The sequence below is a fragment of the Hemicordylus capensis genome, chromosome 3 (assembly GCF_027244095.1).
Source record: "Hemicordylus capensis ecotype Gifberg chromosome 3, rHemCap1.1.pri, whole genome shotgun sequence".
NCBI lineage: Eukaryota > Metazoa > Chordata > Lepidosauria > Squamata > Cordylidae > Hemicordylus > Hemicordylus capensis.
The window spans coordinates 116628935-116646470 of NC_069659.1; the positions used below are offsets into that span (position 1 = coordinate 116628935).

The 17536-nt window shown below is 44.9% G+C and overlaps 2 protein-coding genes and 1 long non-coding RNA gene across 7 annotated transcripts in view; 2 read left to right on the top strand and 1 right to left on the bottom strand.

Annotated features, from left to right (window-relative positions):
- ASB11 (ankyrin repeat and SOCS box containing 11) overlaps nucleotides 1-2675 on the top strand; it is a 15495-nt gene extending 12820 nt beyond the window's left edge. For all 3 annotated transcript variants that reach the window (XM_053307958.1, XM_053307956.1, XM_053307957.1), the window contains one exon: nucleotides 1209-2675. In XM_053307958.1, the coding sequence (XP_053163933.1) occupies nucleotides 1209-1333 (125 nt within the window). In that variant the 3' untranslated portion in view covers nucleotides 1334-2675. The remainder of the gene's footprint in view (nucleotides 1-1208) is intronic.
- Nucleotides 1-16985, bottom strand: part of LOC128350173 (uncharacterized) — a 21604-nt gene extending 4619 nt beyond the window's left edge. For both annotated transcript variants that reach the window (XR_008319189.1, XR_008319188.1), the window contains exons 1-2: nucleotides 16786-16985; nucleotides 9271-9332 (exon numbers count right to left, since the gene is read on the bottom strand). This is a non-coding gene — a long non-coding RNA (uncharacterized LOC128350173). The remainder of the gene's footprint in view (nucleotides 1-9270; nucleotides 9333-16785) is intronic.
- ASB9 (ankyrin repeat and SOCS box containing 9) overlaps nucleotides 8336-17536 on the top strand; it is a 42620-nt gene continuing 33419 nt past the window's right edge. The window contains exon 1 of one of the 2 annotated variants that reach the window (XM_053307945.1): nucleotides 8336-8462. The gene's annotated coding sequence lies outside the window, so the exon portion shown is untranslated. Of the gene's footprint in view, nucleotides 8463-12086; nucleotides 12168-17536 lie in introns of those variants that run through there. The other variant, XM_053307946.1, reaches the window with a different exon arrangement.

Sequence of the window (17536 nt, forward strand, 5' to 3'; positions counted from 1 at the left end):
GATATGCCGGTGTTTGGCTGAAAAGGTGAATGCTGTATCCATGATGGCAGGTGTTTCCGCGATTGGGAGGCTGGGGCACCACAGCCTTTAAAATGAATTCAAGTATGGTCATTCACCCTAAATCATGTATGAGTGTACCGATATCTGAACACAGGAACAAATAATGGTTTTTCACATAACCATTTGGGGGTGTTTTGGAGGAGGAAAGAACTCCCACCCTGATTCCCAAAGATGATCAGAACCTCTGTTTGGTTCTGGTCACTCACCACCCAAACAATTGCAGCAAGTTATTTGTCCATGAGGAGAAAAAGGGAACTAGGCCCTCCAAGTATCCCATGATGCACTGTGTTCTCATTAGCAAGGCAATCCTCAGTTCAGCAGCAACTCTCCTCAACTGGCCCCTCTAGCCACTGATCTCTATAATAAACATGGCCATCAGCAGCCGGGAACAGTTTTAAACCGCAAATTCAACACACAATCAAGCCCGGAAGTAAGGCAGCTGCTGTTTTTGTCGTACCTCAGGTAAAATCAATGTTAAAAAGTCAGGCTACCCACATTTGAGTTGGCAAATGTTAAGTTGCTAAGTTGGAGGGCTTCCTGTGAGTTCTCATGAGCAACAAAACCTGGGTTTGCTGCCTTCTACCTTTAAGTTGCTGGTTGAAAGAATGAGCTCAATGTCTGAACAGGGCTAGAGTCATTGGCGCAGTGAGCTTTGTGGACAAGCAGGGATTTGAACTCAAGGCTCCCTAGTTCAATGCTGTCACTCTATCCTCTATAGTAGGGATTCTCAACGTTGGGTCCCCAGATGTTACTGGACTTCAGCTCCCATAATCCCCAGCCCCAGTGGCCTTTGGTTGGGGATTATGGGAGTTGAAGTTCAGTAACATCTGGGGACCCAACGTTGAGAATCCCTGCTCTATAGCATATTGGTACTCAAATGTACCCAGCATATCATGTCCAACTCAGGCAAAACACATTGAGTTGCTTAAAAGCAGAAGTGTGTCTTGTTATGCAAAAGCAGTCAGGCAGGTGGCAATCCTGATTGGGACCATGAGCAGGGGGAGATTAACTCTTTCCCTTGTGCATTAGCTCCCTCTGTTCATGACTATATTGCACCAAACTACATTTTTTTCCAATGGTATAAGCTTAAATCTGTTTAAGTGATGTTCTTGTACTCTCACAAGCTTTTCTTTGCTCTTTTCTTCCAGGCCCTCCAAGTCTTGCCCAGCTTTGTCGACTGTGTATTCGAAAGTGCTTGGGTCGATCATGTCTTTTTGTGGTCCACAAACTATACCTTCCTGAACAACTAGAAAATTTCCTGTTGTTCCGATAGTTTTATGCTTGTGTGTGTATTCTGATTTTAAAATTCAAAAAGATCGTTTACTCTTAAAATATTAAGCAAGATTGGGGGGGGGTGACCCAAAGGCATGAACTACGCTGTGATATAGGTTCAAAATATTTCCAACTAAATGCTACAAAGCTGAAGAATGCAGTTACAGTCAGTGCTAATACTGGTGGTCCGCCATCTTGCCTTAACAAAGTCCAGTAGCATTCAACATTTTAAAAAAGGCATTTTGTTCAAGAAACAAATAATGTTCTAGTGTATTAGTTCCACACATAGTTCTAGTCTAGTACCACACATAATTACTGGGCATATATTTTAATTTAATTGTGTAGAGCTGCCTTTTTCATCCTTGAACTAGAAGAGAAAACAATATCTACTATGGAACACGTTTGTTGTATGCCAAGATGAAGGACCATCATCAGGTTTTTTGGGGTGATGGTGCAGTACACCGCCATCTTATACTGCAACTCCACCCCACTATTGTTGTGTTGCTTCATTCATTTTTTCTCTTCAATGAGGAGAACCACAAACTGCTACTCACCAGAGAAGAAGCTACTACTGACCAAACAAAAACAGCTTCATAGATTGTCTCTTTAAAATATCAATATGTTCATTTGTTATCATATGAAATGTTTGTATCACTCAATCTATATCCAAGTTGGCTAACCTGAGGCCCTCCAGCTGTTGCTGGGCTACAACTTCCATATTCCACATTGGCTGCTGTTGTAGTCCAACAACAGCAACAGAGCTTCTTCTTCTTCTTATTATTATTATTACATTTATATCCCGCTCTTCCTTCAAGGAGCCCAGAGTGGTGTACTACATACTTGAGTTTCTCTTTCACAACAACCCTGTGAAGTAGGTTAGGCTGAGAGAGAAGTGACTGGCCCAGAGTCACCCGGCTAGTTTCATGGCTGAATGGGGATTTGAACTCGGGTCTCCCCGGTCCTAGTCCAGCACTCTAACCACTACACCATGCTGGCTCTCAAGTTGGCTTCAAGTTGGCCATCTGTTCTATAATCTGGGAGTCTTGTTCATGTTACCAGTGCACAGTAGATATACAGGTGGCTACTATTTGTACTTTCAGAAGTCATTGACTTCCATGTACTGGTAAATTCAGCTACAATATTTTGTTGAGAATTACCTCTCCAAACCTCTGAGAATAATCCTACAATATATGTATCACATCTACACAAGGAGCACTACAGTCCCCAACACTTCAGACTCATTATTTCAATTGTAACTGATATAGATGTCCAGTAAATCCAATATATATAATTTGTTAATTATTAAATTATTGTTTGTTTTAAAAAAGTGATGAGAAGGTGAGTACTATCCCACTTTTGTAATTTTCTTGGAGGACAGAGCTTAAAAGTTTTAATTAGCTGACATCTGCAGCTAAGACAGCTTCCAAGTAAACAAGCTCTATCTATACATTTATTTCTCTTAGGCGTACCCGTCGCTAATCGCATGTGTGGCAGCTCTCGTGAGAAGCTGCCGGACTAGCGATGGGACACGGAGAAAATGGCTGCTGGGATGAGGAGGTGGTGGTGGCAGGCCCAGCCCGGCCAGCAGGGTGAGGAGGCGGTGGTGGGCCCGACCACCAGAGAGGAAGAGGCGGTGGCGGGCCCGGCCGCCAGGGTGAGGAAGAGGAGGAGAACACTGTTTGTGACCCCTGTGGAGACCACACGATGCTTTGCCTGCCTGGTGCAAAGGTTACAGACGTCACACAGCATCCAGACAGCTGTTAAGCAATGCTGGAGAGGAGTCAGTTGTTGTGGTGCACATCGGCACCAACGATGATGGGAAATGCAGTCAGGAGGTCTTGGTAGCCAAATTTAGGCTGCAAGGTAGCATATTGAAATCCAGGACCCACAGGGTAGCGTTCTCTGAAGTGCTAACTTTTCCACATGAAGGGCCAGCAAGACAGATGAAGCTGATGGGGTCTAAATGTGTGGGTGAGATGGTGCTGCCAGGAAGAGGAGTTTAAATTTGTTAGGCACCGGGATACATTTTGGGAAAGCAAAGCCTGTACATAAGGAATGGGCTCCACTTGAACCAAGATGGAACCAGACTGCTGGCACTTAAAAACAAAAAGGTCGCAGAGCAGCTTTTAAAATGACACCTGGGAATTGTCGACAGGAACTGGGTGGTATCTTGTTCAGCAAGCAAAATCCTCTTAGGTGTGAGGGTGAAAACTTCTGATAAAACAGAAGGGGATAGAGTAGAACCAGGAGTAGAGTAGACAGAAACACATGACAGCCTGTCAAATGACAGTAAGGGAGATAGCAGATGCCAATGTAAGGTAAGAGACTCGATGGAGGCCAGAAGCCTCCAGGGCAAGATAGGTGAGCTAGAGTGCTTAGTTCTTAATGAAAACATAGATATAGTGAGTGTAATGGAAACCTGGTGGAACAGTGAGAACCAGTGGGACACTGTTATTCTAGGGCAGGGAGGGGCGGATTGGAGGTAGATTAGCACTGTATATTAAAGAAGGGATAGACTCCAACAAGCTAGAAAACCTAGGAGGGCCGGAGTGCTCCACGGAATCATTCTGAGTGACAATTAGGGATGCGCACAGAACTGACTGGCCCAGTTCAGTTCAAGGCTGAACTGACCCCAACTGGCACCCCCTCAAACCCATCCCTGGTTCAATCCGGGGCAGGGTCACAGACCAAAAAGTTAAAACAAACAAACAAAAAACCAACCAGGCCATGCAAAGGCCATTTGCACATGTGTGGCAGCCTTCTAAATGGCTGCTGCGCTGGGGAGAACCGGAAAGTTTTGGGCCAAAGACCACCCAAACCGGGCGATGGATGCATAACGGAGGCAGGCGGGGGGGGGGGGGAGGAAGCTCCACGGACACTCCTGTCACCTGGAGCTTTTCCAGGGAGAAGCTCCCTTGAGAGCATAAGTTAAAAAATATTAACTTAAAAAAACCCTTTTGGTCCAGGAACCCCCCAAATGGCTGTGGGAGGTTCAGTTGGGGTTTGAGCCGAACTGGGGGTGGTTTGGCTTGACCCCAAACTGTCAAACCAAACCAGCTTGAAGTCAAATCTGTTCACACACCCCTAGTGACAATACAAGGACAGGTGCAAAGGAAATGTGTTACTAGGGACATGCTATCATCCTCTGGATAAAAACGCTTAGAGTGACGTGTAGTTGAAGAAGCAAACCAGAGGCATCAAAAAGAGATGGAGCTGTAATAATGGGTGACTTTAATTACTTTAACAGACTGCACAAATTCACATTATTATTATTTTTTGTTAACACAGTCAGACAGGTGTTATTGACTGGTTTGTTTTATCCAGACATCGAGTCCTTCCCAAGGACTTGGGATGGCTGAATTTTATTGTCAGTTGTTATAGATATCGTCGCAGAATATAGGCTGTCCCGAGTAAAGCTGCTTTTCGTAATTGGCTGATGGTGATTTCTGTGGCCCCTATGGTGTTGAGGTGCTCTTCAAGGTCTTTTGGAACTGCACCCAGGGCGCCAATTACCACTGGGATTATTTTGGTCCTTTTCTCCCACAGCCTTTCAATTTCAATTTGTAGATCTTTGTATTTTGTGATTTTTTTCTATTTCTTTTTCTTCTATTCTGCTATCCCCTGGTATTGCTATGTCAATTATTTTCACTTGTTTTTCTTTCTTCTCCACTACAGTGATATCTGGTGTATTGTGTGGCAGATGTTTGTCTGTTTGTAGTCGGAAGTCCCATAATATTTTTACATCTTCATTTTCGACCACTTTTTCAATTTGATGGTCCCACCAATTTTTGGCTACAGGTAGCTTGTATTTTTTGCAGATGTTCCAGTGTATCATCCCTGCTACCTTGTCATGCCTTTGTTTGTAGTCAGTCTGTGCGATCTTTTTACAACAGCTGATTAGGTGGTCCACGGTTTCATCTGCTTCTTTACAAAGGCGGCACTTGCTGTTTGTGGTGGATTTTTCGACTTTTGCTCTTATTGCATTTGTTCTTAGTGCCTGTTCTTGCGCAGCCAGTATTAAACCCTCTGTTTCTTTCTTCAAGTTGCCATTCTTAAGCCATTGCCAGGTCTTGGTGATGTCTGATTTTCCACTTATATTCTACAAATATTGACAATGCAGGGGCTTATTTCTCCATTTTTCTGCTCGGTTCTTGACTTGTTCTTTCTTGTAGGCCTGTTTTGTTTCATTGGTGTTGAATAGTTTCTCATTATTGACCATTTGAAGTGAATCTTCTTCACTGTCCTTGATATATTCTTCAAGGCCTCTTTTCTCCTCCTCTACTGTTTGATGGACTTGCAGCATTCCTCTTCCACCTGAGCTGCGAGGGAGGTATAGCCTATCTACATCACTGCGAGGGTGCAGAGCATGATTGATAGTCATGATTTTCCTGGTCTTACGATCCAGCGTCTCTAGCTCTGCCTGGGTGCAGTCTATTATTCCTGCAGTGTAGTTATTATTTTTACATTTATATCCTACTCTTCCTCCAAGGAGCCCAGAGCGGTAACAACCCTGTGAAGTAGGTTAGGCTGAGAGAGAAATGACTGGCCCAGAGTCACCCAGCAAGGCTCATGGCTGAATGGGGATTTCGACTCGGGTCTCCCCAGACCTAGTCCAGCACTCTAACCACTACATCACACTGGCTCAATACATGCAGGTATTGACAGAGAGGCCAACTCTCTAGACATGATAAATGACTGTGCCTTAAAAGCATTGGTTGCAGGACCAACCAGAGAGAAAGTGTGAGGACTTGGCCACAGCTGGCCCAATCTAACCATCCACAGCCACCAAAAAGACTTTTAAAGCGGTGAGAGTGCCCAGGCTTGCAGTCATGGAACCCTCTGTCACTTAAAAGCAAGGCCAAAACTCAGTAGTGAGGTTAAAAGAGCAGTTGGGACCAGGGGCGTAGCCAGCCTGCTGGTGGCCTGTATGTGGCCGCGGCGGGCGCCACCGCTAGCCCCGCCCCCTGCATCTGACATCATACACAGGGGCTAGCTAGTCTAGATGTCAGATGCTACTAGATGTCAGATGTCTAGATGTCAAACGTCAGATGCAGGGGCGTGGTCTGGCTGAACGGAGCCTGGAGGCTCCGTTCGGCCGAGAGAGACTCAGTTGCTCTTTAACTGCCGAAGAGGCCGCACAGCCCCTTCGGCAGTTAAACGAAGGCTGGTGCTGCTTTCGCAGCACAGCCCAGGAGCGGCTCTTCCCTGCAGGGAAGAGCCGCTCCTAGGCTGCGTTGCAAAGGCAGCACCAGTCTTTTAGCTCCTGAAGGGGCCAGGCGGCCCCTTCAGGAGCTACTTAGGCTGGCGCTGCATTCGCAGCACTCAACCAGGAGCGGCTCTTCCCTGCCTTTGCAGAGAAGAGCTGCTCCTGGCTGGCGCTGCGAACACAGCGCCAGCCTTTGTTTAGCTCCTGAAGGGGCCGCGCGGTCCCCGCTCAGGAGCTAAACTAGCCTCCCTGCATCTGACGTCAGACGCAGGGGGCGTGTCGATGCTGCTCTTGCGGCCCCTGACTGGTCAGCCGCCCAGGTTCTTTGAACCCGTTGGCCCAATGGTGGCTCTGCCCCTGGTTGGGACTAAAATAACAGGCAAGGGGTGGAACTAAAATAACTGATGGAGACACCAATAAAATATAGTAAAAACAAAAACAGGTTTACTTGTGGGAAATTTTCAAAAATGCAAACACACAGTATGGGAACAGTAGATAAATGATTAGGTTGGCAATAGCACAAAAATTACAAAATACAAACAAGCAAACTTGCTAGCCTCTGCCAAGGCCTAGAAGTTTAGAGTACAATCATCTCCCTCACTGCTATCTTCCCTAGCAGTTTCTGCCTGATCCACCACTGCTAGTGTACTAACCTTCTGGCTTTCACAACACTCAGCAACAAGCCATTTCTCTCACAGCTCTCTCACTACCCTCACTCTCACAGCAATCTCCTCCTTGGCTGTTACACTCTCCCTCATATTCTGTTTCAAAGGGATACATTGTCCAATCAGGGAGTTTCTTCTCTCAGGAATCCTTCTGTTTTAGCCTGGAGATAACCATTGGCAACCAATAGCAACACTTTAAACTTTCCATCCAAAACTCTGCAGCTGACAATATTTTTTATCTCAAACAAAGCTGTAAGAGGTTGTTGCAAAACCCTGCAGAACCGGGAGTGGACAAAGAGCAAGGCAAGTACAAAATAAATTACAAGCCATAAAACAAAGTGGGAAGGAGTTGTTCCTTCACAGAAGATGACTTTGGACTTAATCCTGAGTGGTGCCAAGATCTAGTGCAAGATGTCAGAGTTGTAGAACCATTGGGGAACAGTGACAATAGTGTGATCCAGTTCAGCTTATATGCAAGTGGAGCATTGCCAAGGAAGTCCAACACAGATGTGCTGGACTAAAGAAGTGGAAACCTTTCAAAAATGAGGGGACAAGTAAAAAGGAAGCTGAAAGGGAAAGTCAGAAGGTTCCAATCACTCCAGAAAGAATGGAACTTGTTTAAAACCACAATGATAGAAACTCAGTCAGAATGTATGCCAAGAAGGAGGAAAGGTACCACCAAGTTCAGGAGGACACCAGCATGGCTAACAAGTAAAGGAAGCTATAAAAGGGAAGAATTCCTTCAGAAATTTGAACACCTGCACAAATGAAGAGAACAGGAAGGAACATAAACTCTGGCAAAATACATGCAAGGAGACAATAAGGAATGCAAAAAGAGAGTTTGAGGAGCATATACCGTATTTTATGGACTATAAGACTCACTTTTTTCCTCAAAAAATATCCGCCAAAATTCAGGAGCATCTTATATGTTCTAACAGTTTAATATGTTAAAACTCTGAAAGACTGGATTAAAATTAAGGTGCGTCTTATAGTCCGTAGCGTCTTATAGTCCGTAAAATACGGTAACTAGAAGCGTCAAGGGGAATAACAAAAACTTCTTTAAATATACCAGAAGCAGAAAATCTGCCAGGGAGGCACTTGGACCCTTAGATGATGAAGGCGTGAAAGGGATTTTTTTTAAAGACGAGATTGCAGAGAAGCTGCATGAGTTCTTTGTATTTGTCTTCATGGCAGATACTGACCATATACCCTCGCCGGAACTGAGAGGCTTGGAGGCTGAAGAACTGGGCCAATTTGAGGTGATGAGAGATGATGTTCTAAACTAACTTGGAAAATTAAAAATTAACAAATCGCCAGGGACAGATGACATCCACCCAAGAGTTCTGAAGGAACTCAAATGTGAAATTGCTGATCTCCTAGCAATAATATGTAACTTGTCTCTGCAATCAGGCCCTGTACCAGAGGACTGGAAAGTAGATAATATAACTCCGATTTTCAAAAAGGGATTAGGTGGGGCAGGGCCGGGTTTGGGGAAACGACAGGCCAGTTATTTTAACTTATGCGCCAGGTAAATTGATGGACAGAATACTTAAGGACAAAAACATATAGAAGAACAGGCCTTGCTGAAGGAGTACCATCATGGCTTCTGCAAGGGCAAGTCTTGTCTCACTAAACTTTTGGAGTTCTTTGAGAGTGCACCAAAGGCTCTTGAGTAAACTTAGCAGTCATGGGATAAAGGGGACAGGTTCATGTGTGGATTGGTAATTGGTTGAAGGACAGGAAACAAAGGGTAGGAATAAATGGACAGTTTTCACAATGGAAGAGAGTAAGAAGTGGGGTCCCCCAGAGACCTGTACTGGGACCAGTGCTCTTTAACTTGTACATAAATGATCTAGAAGCTGGGGTAAGCAGAGAAGTGGCCAAATTTGCAGATGAAACCAAACTCTTCTGGGTAGTGAAATCCACAACAGATTTTGAGGAACCCCAAAAGGACCTGTCCAAACTGGGGAGTGAGCAATAAAATGGCAAATGTGGTTCAATGTAAGCAAGTGTAATGATGCAAATTAGGGCAAAAAACCCAACTTCACATATACACTGATGACTTACCAGGAGAGACCTTGGGTTCACGGTGGACAGCTCACTGAAAGTGTCGACTCAGTGCACGGCAGCTGTGAAAAAGGCAAATTCCATGCTAGGGATTATTAGAAAGGGAATTGAAAATAAGACTGCTAATATTATAATGCCCTTACACAAATCTATGTTGTGGCCACATTTGGAGTACTCCATACAGTTCTGATCAACATATCTTAAGGACACTGTAGAACTGGAAAGGTACAGAAGAGAGCAACCAAGATGATCAGGGGCTGGAGCACCTTCCTTATGAGGCAAGATTTGGAAAAGAGGCAACCACAGGGAGACAAGATTGAGGTTATAAAATTATGCATGGAGTAGAGAGAGTGGACAGATAAATTTTTCTCCCTCTCTTACAACACAAGAAATAGAGATCATCCCATGAAACTGAAGGCCAGGAAATTTAGAACCAACAAAACGAAGTGCTTTTCCACACAGCACATAATTAATTTATGGAATTCTCTACCACAGGATGTGGTGATGGCCACTAGCTTGGATAGCCAGAGACGTATCTAGGGAAAATAGCACCTAGGGCAAGCAATGAAATTGCGCCCCTTGTCCAAATATCCAACACCCATCTTTCAGATAACTTTACCATAATATCAGCTGAAAAATACAAGTCAAGCTTGTTAATTTTTTAATTTTTCAAAAACAATTTAGAAAACCACAAATTTCAGTATGCTGGGGCTCATGAAATACCCAAATACTATGTGGAGGTATACTTGGAAAACTAATGTCTAATTCTCTACTATGCATTGTAGCATCACTATTACATAAGTTTTTAAAAGAAATGGAGAATTTGACTTTTCCCTATTTACTCGGAAAATAATTAAAAGATATGCAGAGTAAACTGTGTCACTGCTTGGAATATATTCTAGTATTTCAGAAAGACAGTTAAAATGAGAGAAAGAGAGCAAGAAACTCCCAGTGGGCCTTAATACTAAGGCTAATTAATACTAATTTCACACTGATTGAAAGACAAACTCACCATTAATAGCCATATTATTAAGACATCACATTTAACTCACTTATAACAAGAAGCAAAGAGCAAATGAATACAATCCTAGCTCATAAGCTTCAGATCATTATTCACAAGCCCTGATTCTCTGTACATAGTGCCAAACTGAATATGTGTACAGTGACTTATATTAATTTTTTTTTAAAAAAAATACCTGTAGCCCCTAAAGGCTGTCGGGTGGGTCTGCAAAGGTTCCTGCTCCCCTCGCTGGCCTCTAGGGCTTTGCAGGGACCATTTGAGCATGTGTGGTGGCCATTTTTATAGATAGATAGATAGATAGATAGATAGATAGATAGATAGATACACACACATACACACACACACACACACACACGGCCGCTGAAAACAAAATGGCTGCCACACATGCTCAAATGGCCTCTGCGAGGCCTGGCATGGGGGCCTCACAGAGGCCATTTGAGCATGCACAGTGGCCATTTTGTTTTCAGTGGCCATTTTTTTAAAAAAAAATAATTTTTAAAAATGGCGCCCCCCTTCAAGTGGCGCCCGGGGCACGTGCCCTGCCTGCCCTACCCCAAGATACAACCCTGTGGATAGCTTTAAAAGGTGCTTAGACAAATTCATGGAGAACAGGTCTATTAATGGCTACTAGTCTGGTGGCTCTAGGCCAGCCTCTGAGGCAAGATGCCTCTAAATACCAGTTGCAGGGGAGCAACAGCAAGAGAGAGGGCATGCCCTCACCTCTTGCCTGTGGGTTCACCAGAGGCATCTGGTGGACCACTGTGTGAAATAGGATTCTGGTCTAGATAGGCCTTGGGCCTGATCTAGCAGGGCTGTTCTTATGTTGTTATATAATTAAGCACAATTCAAGATCTAAAATGGTCTGATCAATATTTGCAACTGACTTCAACTTATAAACACAGCAAGCCATTCCACTGCCATTGCCTTTAAGGTCCATTTAAATCCAGAAGGAAATGAGCCGTTTTTCCATAACAAAAGTGTACACATGGTTTAATCACCTGAACTATGCTTTATGACAGTTTTGAAGAGGAAGAAGTGAGCCCATTAATGCTGAAGTTAGCATAAGCATAGAATCTAACGTAAAATAAACAGAGGTTCATGTGAGATTGTTGTTACTTTCTATGAAGATAAATGGTTCCAAATCTGTAACATCTGGTCCATTGCTGCAAGCAGATTCCCTCTGCCTGCCTATGAACATTTACCTGTTGTCATGGACATTGTATGTAATTTCCATTACCAGTGTTCTAAGGCAAAGTGTTAACACTTGAATTCTAAACTCTGGATGGATTTATGAGTAACTTCAATAATGGATTTTTAGCCTTCCATAAAATTGTTTATTTTGTCAGAAAATGTACCTTTTTGTCAGTTCTCTCATATTAAAGTGCACCAGCCATTGCACCTGAGATAGCATGGCCAGAGGGCATTTTGCAGCCCCAATATCTGCTAACTGGGCAAAGAGAAACATTTCAATGTGAGATTCTCTTTGTATTAAGCAGTGGGAGAGCAACTGGCTCTATTTAACCCCAGCACAACAACTCTCCAGTGGCTGGTATCCATCCTTTTGTTTCCTTTTTAGATTGTAAGCCCCTTTGGAGACAAGGAACGATCTTCTATTTTTCCCCCTATGCAAACAACTTTGAGAACTTTTTTTAAAAATCAAAAAGCAGAATAGAGATGATGATGGTGGTGGTGGTGGTGGTGATTGATGATGATGATGATCATTAATAATGCAGGAGAAGCTTGCAGGAGAGAGAAGAGGAGAGACAACATCTGCTCCTAGGTAGAACCCAGAGTGAGAGACTGCGTGCCTGCTTGTTTGCTTCTCCTGCTGCCCCCTGTCTGTTATCTGCCCCCCAGGACTGGCTGCTGTGCTGAGGTGAGGCCTTGCAGGACTGGGGCCCGGGGAGGAGGGTGACTTGGCAGTTTCCTGGATTCCATCTGCCTAGAGCTGCCTGCTCAGGGCTATATAGGGTTCTGCCAGTGGCGGCCGGCCCGCCACTGGCGGGGTTGCCACCGAAGGGCTGACACCAAAGGGGGTAGCCCCTTTGGGGGAGCCACTTCGGGGGACAGCGAGGGTGAGGACCAGGTCTCCTGGCCCAGGTATTTGTATGTGGGGGGCCATTTAATAGTGGGTCTTCTTTTTTAATTTGTCCTGGGTGAGATAGTCCTAGGATGCGTCCGGGCTTACCTGGAGATGGGGAGTGTCCACTGACTGTAGGGCGGCCATTCCAGTGGTGGTGGGGTACAGAAGAAGTAACGTTGGCAGGTCAGTGAGCCATTACAGGGGAAGGGAACTTGGAAATCTAATAGCTGTTTCCCCTTCTGGCTGTCCTGCCAGCTCTTTGACCTTGTGGAGCAGTGCCAACCACCCTTGGAACCTCACCTTGCTCCTCTGTAATATCAGGTCGGTCCAGAATAAATCAGAAACCATCCATGATTTGATTCTGGATGAAGGTGCTAACTCAGTATGTATAACAGATACCTGGCTGGGGGAGGCTGGGGACCCAGTGTGGTCCCAGCTTCTCCCTCCAGGGTACTCTGTTGAGGAGTGGGTGAGGGATCGTGGGCGGGGAGGTGGAGTGGCTGTGGTCTATAAGAATAACCTTTCCCTTACCAGGATCCCTGTTAGAGTGTCGGACCATATTGAATGTGTGTACTTAAGTCTGGGGACCAGGGATAGACTGGGACTTCTGCTGGTATACCGATTGCCCCACTGCTCAACGGAGTCCCTAACTAAGCTGATGGATTTGGTCTCGAACTTGGTGTTGGAGTCCCCCAGGCTTGTGGTGCTGGGGGACTTCAATGTTCATAGCAGCCATGACGACTATGGGCCTATCCCAAGTGGTCTTGGGGCTGACACATATTAGCAATAGCAATAGCAATAGCACTTACATTTATATACCGCTTTATAGCCGGAGCTCTCTAAGCGGTTTACAATGATTTAGCATATTGCCCCCAACATTCTGGGTACTCATTTTACAGACCTCGGAAGGATGGAAGGCTGAGTCAACCTTGACTCATAATATTGCTGGTCACACGCTTGATTTGGTCTTTCACTCTGATCAGGGTGGTGTTCCATGGGTGGGGAATCCTGTGATTTCCCCATTGTAATGGACGGACCACCATCTGGTTAAGGTTGGACTCACAATCACATCCCACCTTTGCAGGGACGAAGGACCTATCAGGATGGTCCGCCCAAGAAGGTTATTGGATCCAATAGGATTTCAAGAAGCCTTGGAGGGATTTAGTGTTGGCTCTGCTGGTGGTCCTGTTGATGCCCTGGTGGAGAATTGGAACAGCAAACTCACCGGGGCAGTAGACATGATCGCTCCTAATCGTCCTCTCCAACCTGCTTCAAAACTGGCCCCTTAGTATACGGAAGAACTACGGGGGCTGAAGCAGCAAGGTAGACAATTGGAGTGCAAGTGGAGAAAGACTTGGCTTGAATTTGACAGATTGAAACATAGAGCTCATTTGAAGACCTATGCTCAAGTGATACGTGCAGCAAAGAAGCGATTATTTTCTGCCCGTATTGCATCCGCAAGTTCACGTCCGGCAGAGTTGTCCAGGGTTGTGAGAGGGCTAGTATGTGCCCCTCCTCCTTTGAATCAGAATCTGGAACCATTGATTACCCACTGTGATGTGTTTAATGAATTCTTTGTGGAAAAAATATCTCGTATTCGGGCCGACTTAGACTCCGTCTCCACGATTACTTCAGTGTCTGATGTGGAGGTGTCCAGCGATTCCTCTTATGTGGTTAGGTTGGATCAGTTCCAGTTTGTGACTCTTGAGGATGTGGACAAGCTGATTGGAATGGTGCAGCCTACCACCTGTTCTCTTGACCCTTACCTAACGTGACTTATACTATCTGGCAGGGCGGTTGTTAAAGAAGGCCTGGTAGAGATTATAAATGCATCTCTGAGGGAAGGTAGGATGCCTCCTAGTCTTAAGGAGGCAATTATTAGACCGCTTCTGAAGAAGCCTACCTTGGATCCCTCAGAGCTGGGTAACTACAGGCCTGTCTCCAACCTTCCGTGGTTGGGCAAGGTAATTGAGCGGGTGGTGGCCTCCCAGCTCCAGACAGTCTTGGAGGAAACTGATTATCTAGACCCATTTCAAACTGGCTTCGGGGCTGCCTATAGGGTGGAGACTGCTTTGGTCAGCCTGATGGATGATCTCCAACTGGGAATTGAGAGAGGAAATGTGATTCTGTTGGTCCTTTTGGACCTCTCGGCATCTTTCAGTACTATCGACCATAGTATCCTTCTGGAGCGTCTGAGGGGGTTGGGAGTGAGAGGCACTGCTCTGCTGTGGTTCCACTCCTACCTTTCGGGCCGGTTCCAGATGGTGTCCCTTGGAGTCTGTTGTTCTTCAAAATCTGAACTTTTGTATGGTGTCCCTCAGGACTCTGTATTATCTCCGATGTTGTTTAACATCTACATGAAACCACTGGGAGAGATCATCAGGAGATTTGGTGCAAGGTGTTATCAGTATGCTGATGACACCCAAATCTATTTCTCCATGTCAGCATCATCGGGAGAGGGCCTTACCTCCCTAAATGTCTGTCTGGAATTGGTGATGAGCTGGATGAGGGATAACAAACTGAGAATGAATCCAGATAAGACAGAGGTACTCATTGTGCAGGGTCAAAACTCGGGAGACGATTTTGATCTGCCAGTTCTGGACGGGGTCAAACATCTCTAGAAGGAACAGGTACACAGTCTGGGCATGCTTCTGGATCCAAGTCTCTCCCTGGTGTCCTAGGTTGAGGCAGTGGCCAGAGGTGCCTTCTATCAGCTTCAGCTGATACGCCAGCTGTGTCCGTTTCTTGAGATAGGTGACCTCAAAACAGTGGTACATCTGCTGGTAACCTCCAGACTGGATTACTGTAATGTGCTCTATGTGGGGCTGCCCTTTTATGTAGTCTGGAAACTACAGTTGGTTCAGAATGAGGCAGCCAGGCTGGTCTCTGGGTCATCTAGGAGAGACCATATTACTCCTGTATTGAAGGAGTTACACTGGCTGCCGATATGTTTCCGGGCAAAATACAAGGTGTTAGTTATAACCTATAAAGCCCTAATAGCTTGGGCCCTGGGTATTTAAGAGAACGTCTTCTTCGTTATGAACTCCACCGCCCATTGAGATCATCAGGAGAGGTCCGTCTGCATTTGCCACTGGCTCGTCTGGTGGCTACTCAGGGACGGGCCTTCTCTGTTGCTGCCCCGAGGCTTTGGAATGTGCTCCCTAGTGAAATAAGAGTCTCCCAATCTCTGACAGCTTTTAAAAAATCTTTAAAGAATCACCTGTTCATCCAGGCTTTTAACTGATACTGTTTTGATTGTTTTTAATGTTGTTTTGGAATGTTGTTTACAAAATTTAAGTTGTCATGTTTTAAATTTCTTGTTTTTGTTTTTAACTAATGTTTTAATGTTGTTTTTATCTTGTTTTGAACTGCCCAGAGATATAAGTTTTAGGCGGTATAAAAATATGTTAAATAAATAAATAAATAAATAAATAAAAGGCACCTTGCTAAGCAGGTCAGTGCCTGGATGGAGCAGCATCAGGCAAGATAGGAAACCAGTATGTCCTGCAAGGGGAGTGAATCATTTGAGGCCCAACCTCAGCACTTGAATCTGTTTTCAATGGCAGGGGTCAAGGCTAGAACATGTGAAATAGAGAATGGCTTTTCCTTACTGCTCCGTTGGAGGAGTATAGGCCACCTCCAGCTTCAGAGGCAGGATGCTTCTGAATACCAGTTGCAGGGGAGTAACAGCAGGAGAGAGGGCAGGCCCTCGACTCCCGCCTGTAGGCTCCCAATGGCATCTGGTGGGCCACTGTGTGAAACAGGATGCTGGACTTGATGGGCCTTGGGCCTGATCCAGCAGGGCTGTTCTTATGTTCCTTCTTCTCACATTCCCAAACACACGTTTAAGTAAATTAGATATAAATTACTTTTTTATTATATACAAGTAATAATGTTTCTGAAAAAGTGTGTGTGTTTGTGTGTGTGTGATCCTTCCAAATTGTAAGAAAAAATTTGCTTATGGTCACAGATCCCACCCTGTAGAGCAGCAGCTTCATAATAGTGTTGATTAATACTGATTGTCCGAGGATTCCTTATTAAAATGGCTTGCTCAATGTATATCTTAAGAAAACTGCAAATTGTCAAAGTAGGAATCTGGGGGAGAGGAATTAAAAACTGTAAACTATTGCCATTTTGATGGATGCAAAAACAAAAATGTGCTGAGTACTTTATCTATACAGATATAAAAATCTACGAACATACTTTATACACTTATTGAAGGGAGTCAAAAGCTGAAAGATGGAAGGCACACACATAGTCAAAAAGTTATTAAAAACTGGACATTAAAATAAGGGAAGGCCTTTTCATGTGCAGCAGCAAGGCTGGTTCCAGGTCTGAGGGGGCCCTTAGCAAAGTGACCTCTGTGAGCTCCATACTATGTGGGTGAGCTCCCTTTTGTGGTGGGTCTTACCTTGACATTGTGAATGTTTCCACCATTAGAAGCAGCAACAGAACTCTTTCTCTGTGTCCCCTCCTATACCCTTCCATCTCGTCTGTGGGATCACTTCTCCAGCATCAGCAAAGGAGCATGAAAGGATCATGCTCCATTGCCCTTTTCTGGCCTCCCATCCATCCAGTCTGGAAATGGAGGGGACAGGGGAACCTTCTGTTTCTGTATAGGATGGACAAGAGGAGATAGCAGTGGAGCAACTCTCTTGGTCAAGAGAGTGGCAAGATCACAGCATGAAGCAGCGACACTTCAAGGATTGGCAGTGGGTCTTTTGAAGGCCCAGGGCCTCAACAACTGCCCTATGGCAGTGGTCCTTTCTATCAGTTTTCTGCTACTAATATTGTTGGGAATTCTCTCTGGTAAGAGAATCCCTTTTTTATTATAGCAGAGTGCACAAAGGCAAAACACAGCGGAATTTGGTTAGGCATGCGTGTATGCTGAGAGTAAAGTAACTTGGAGCCAGTTCATAGTTTCAAATCAATATATATGGCACTTATTCGAGAACTCCATTCTAGATAGGAAAGTGAGGAGTTAGGATCTCTAATCTAGCTAGCTAGCTGGATGCAGATGGATTCTGCATCTCTGCACACATGGTGCAGGGGAGAGGAGCTTGCATGTTGCAAGGTAGAAGGAAGGGAAGAGAAGGGGGAGAGAAAGGAGGAAGTGTCCCTGAGAGTAGCAATCTACATTCCAAAGGGATAGTGTCAGAGCA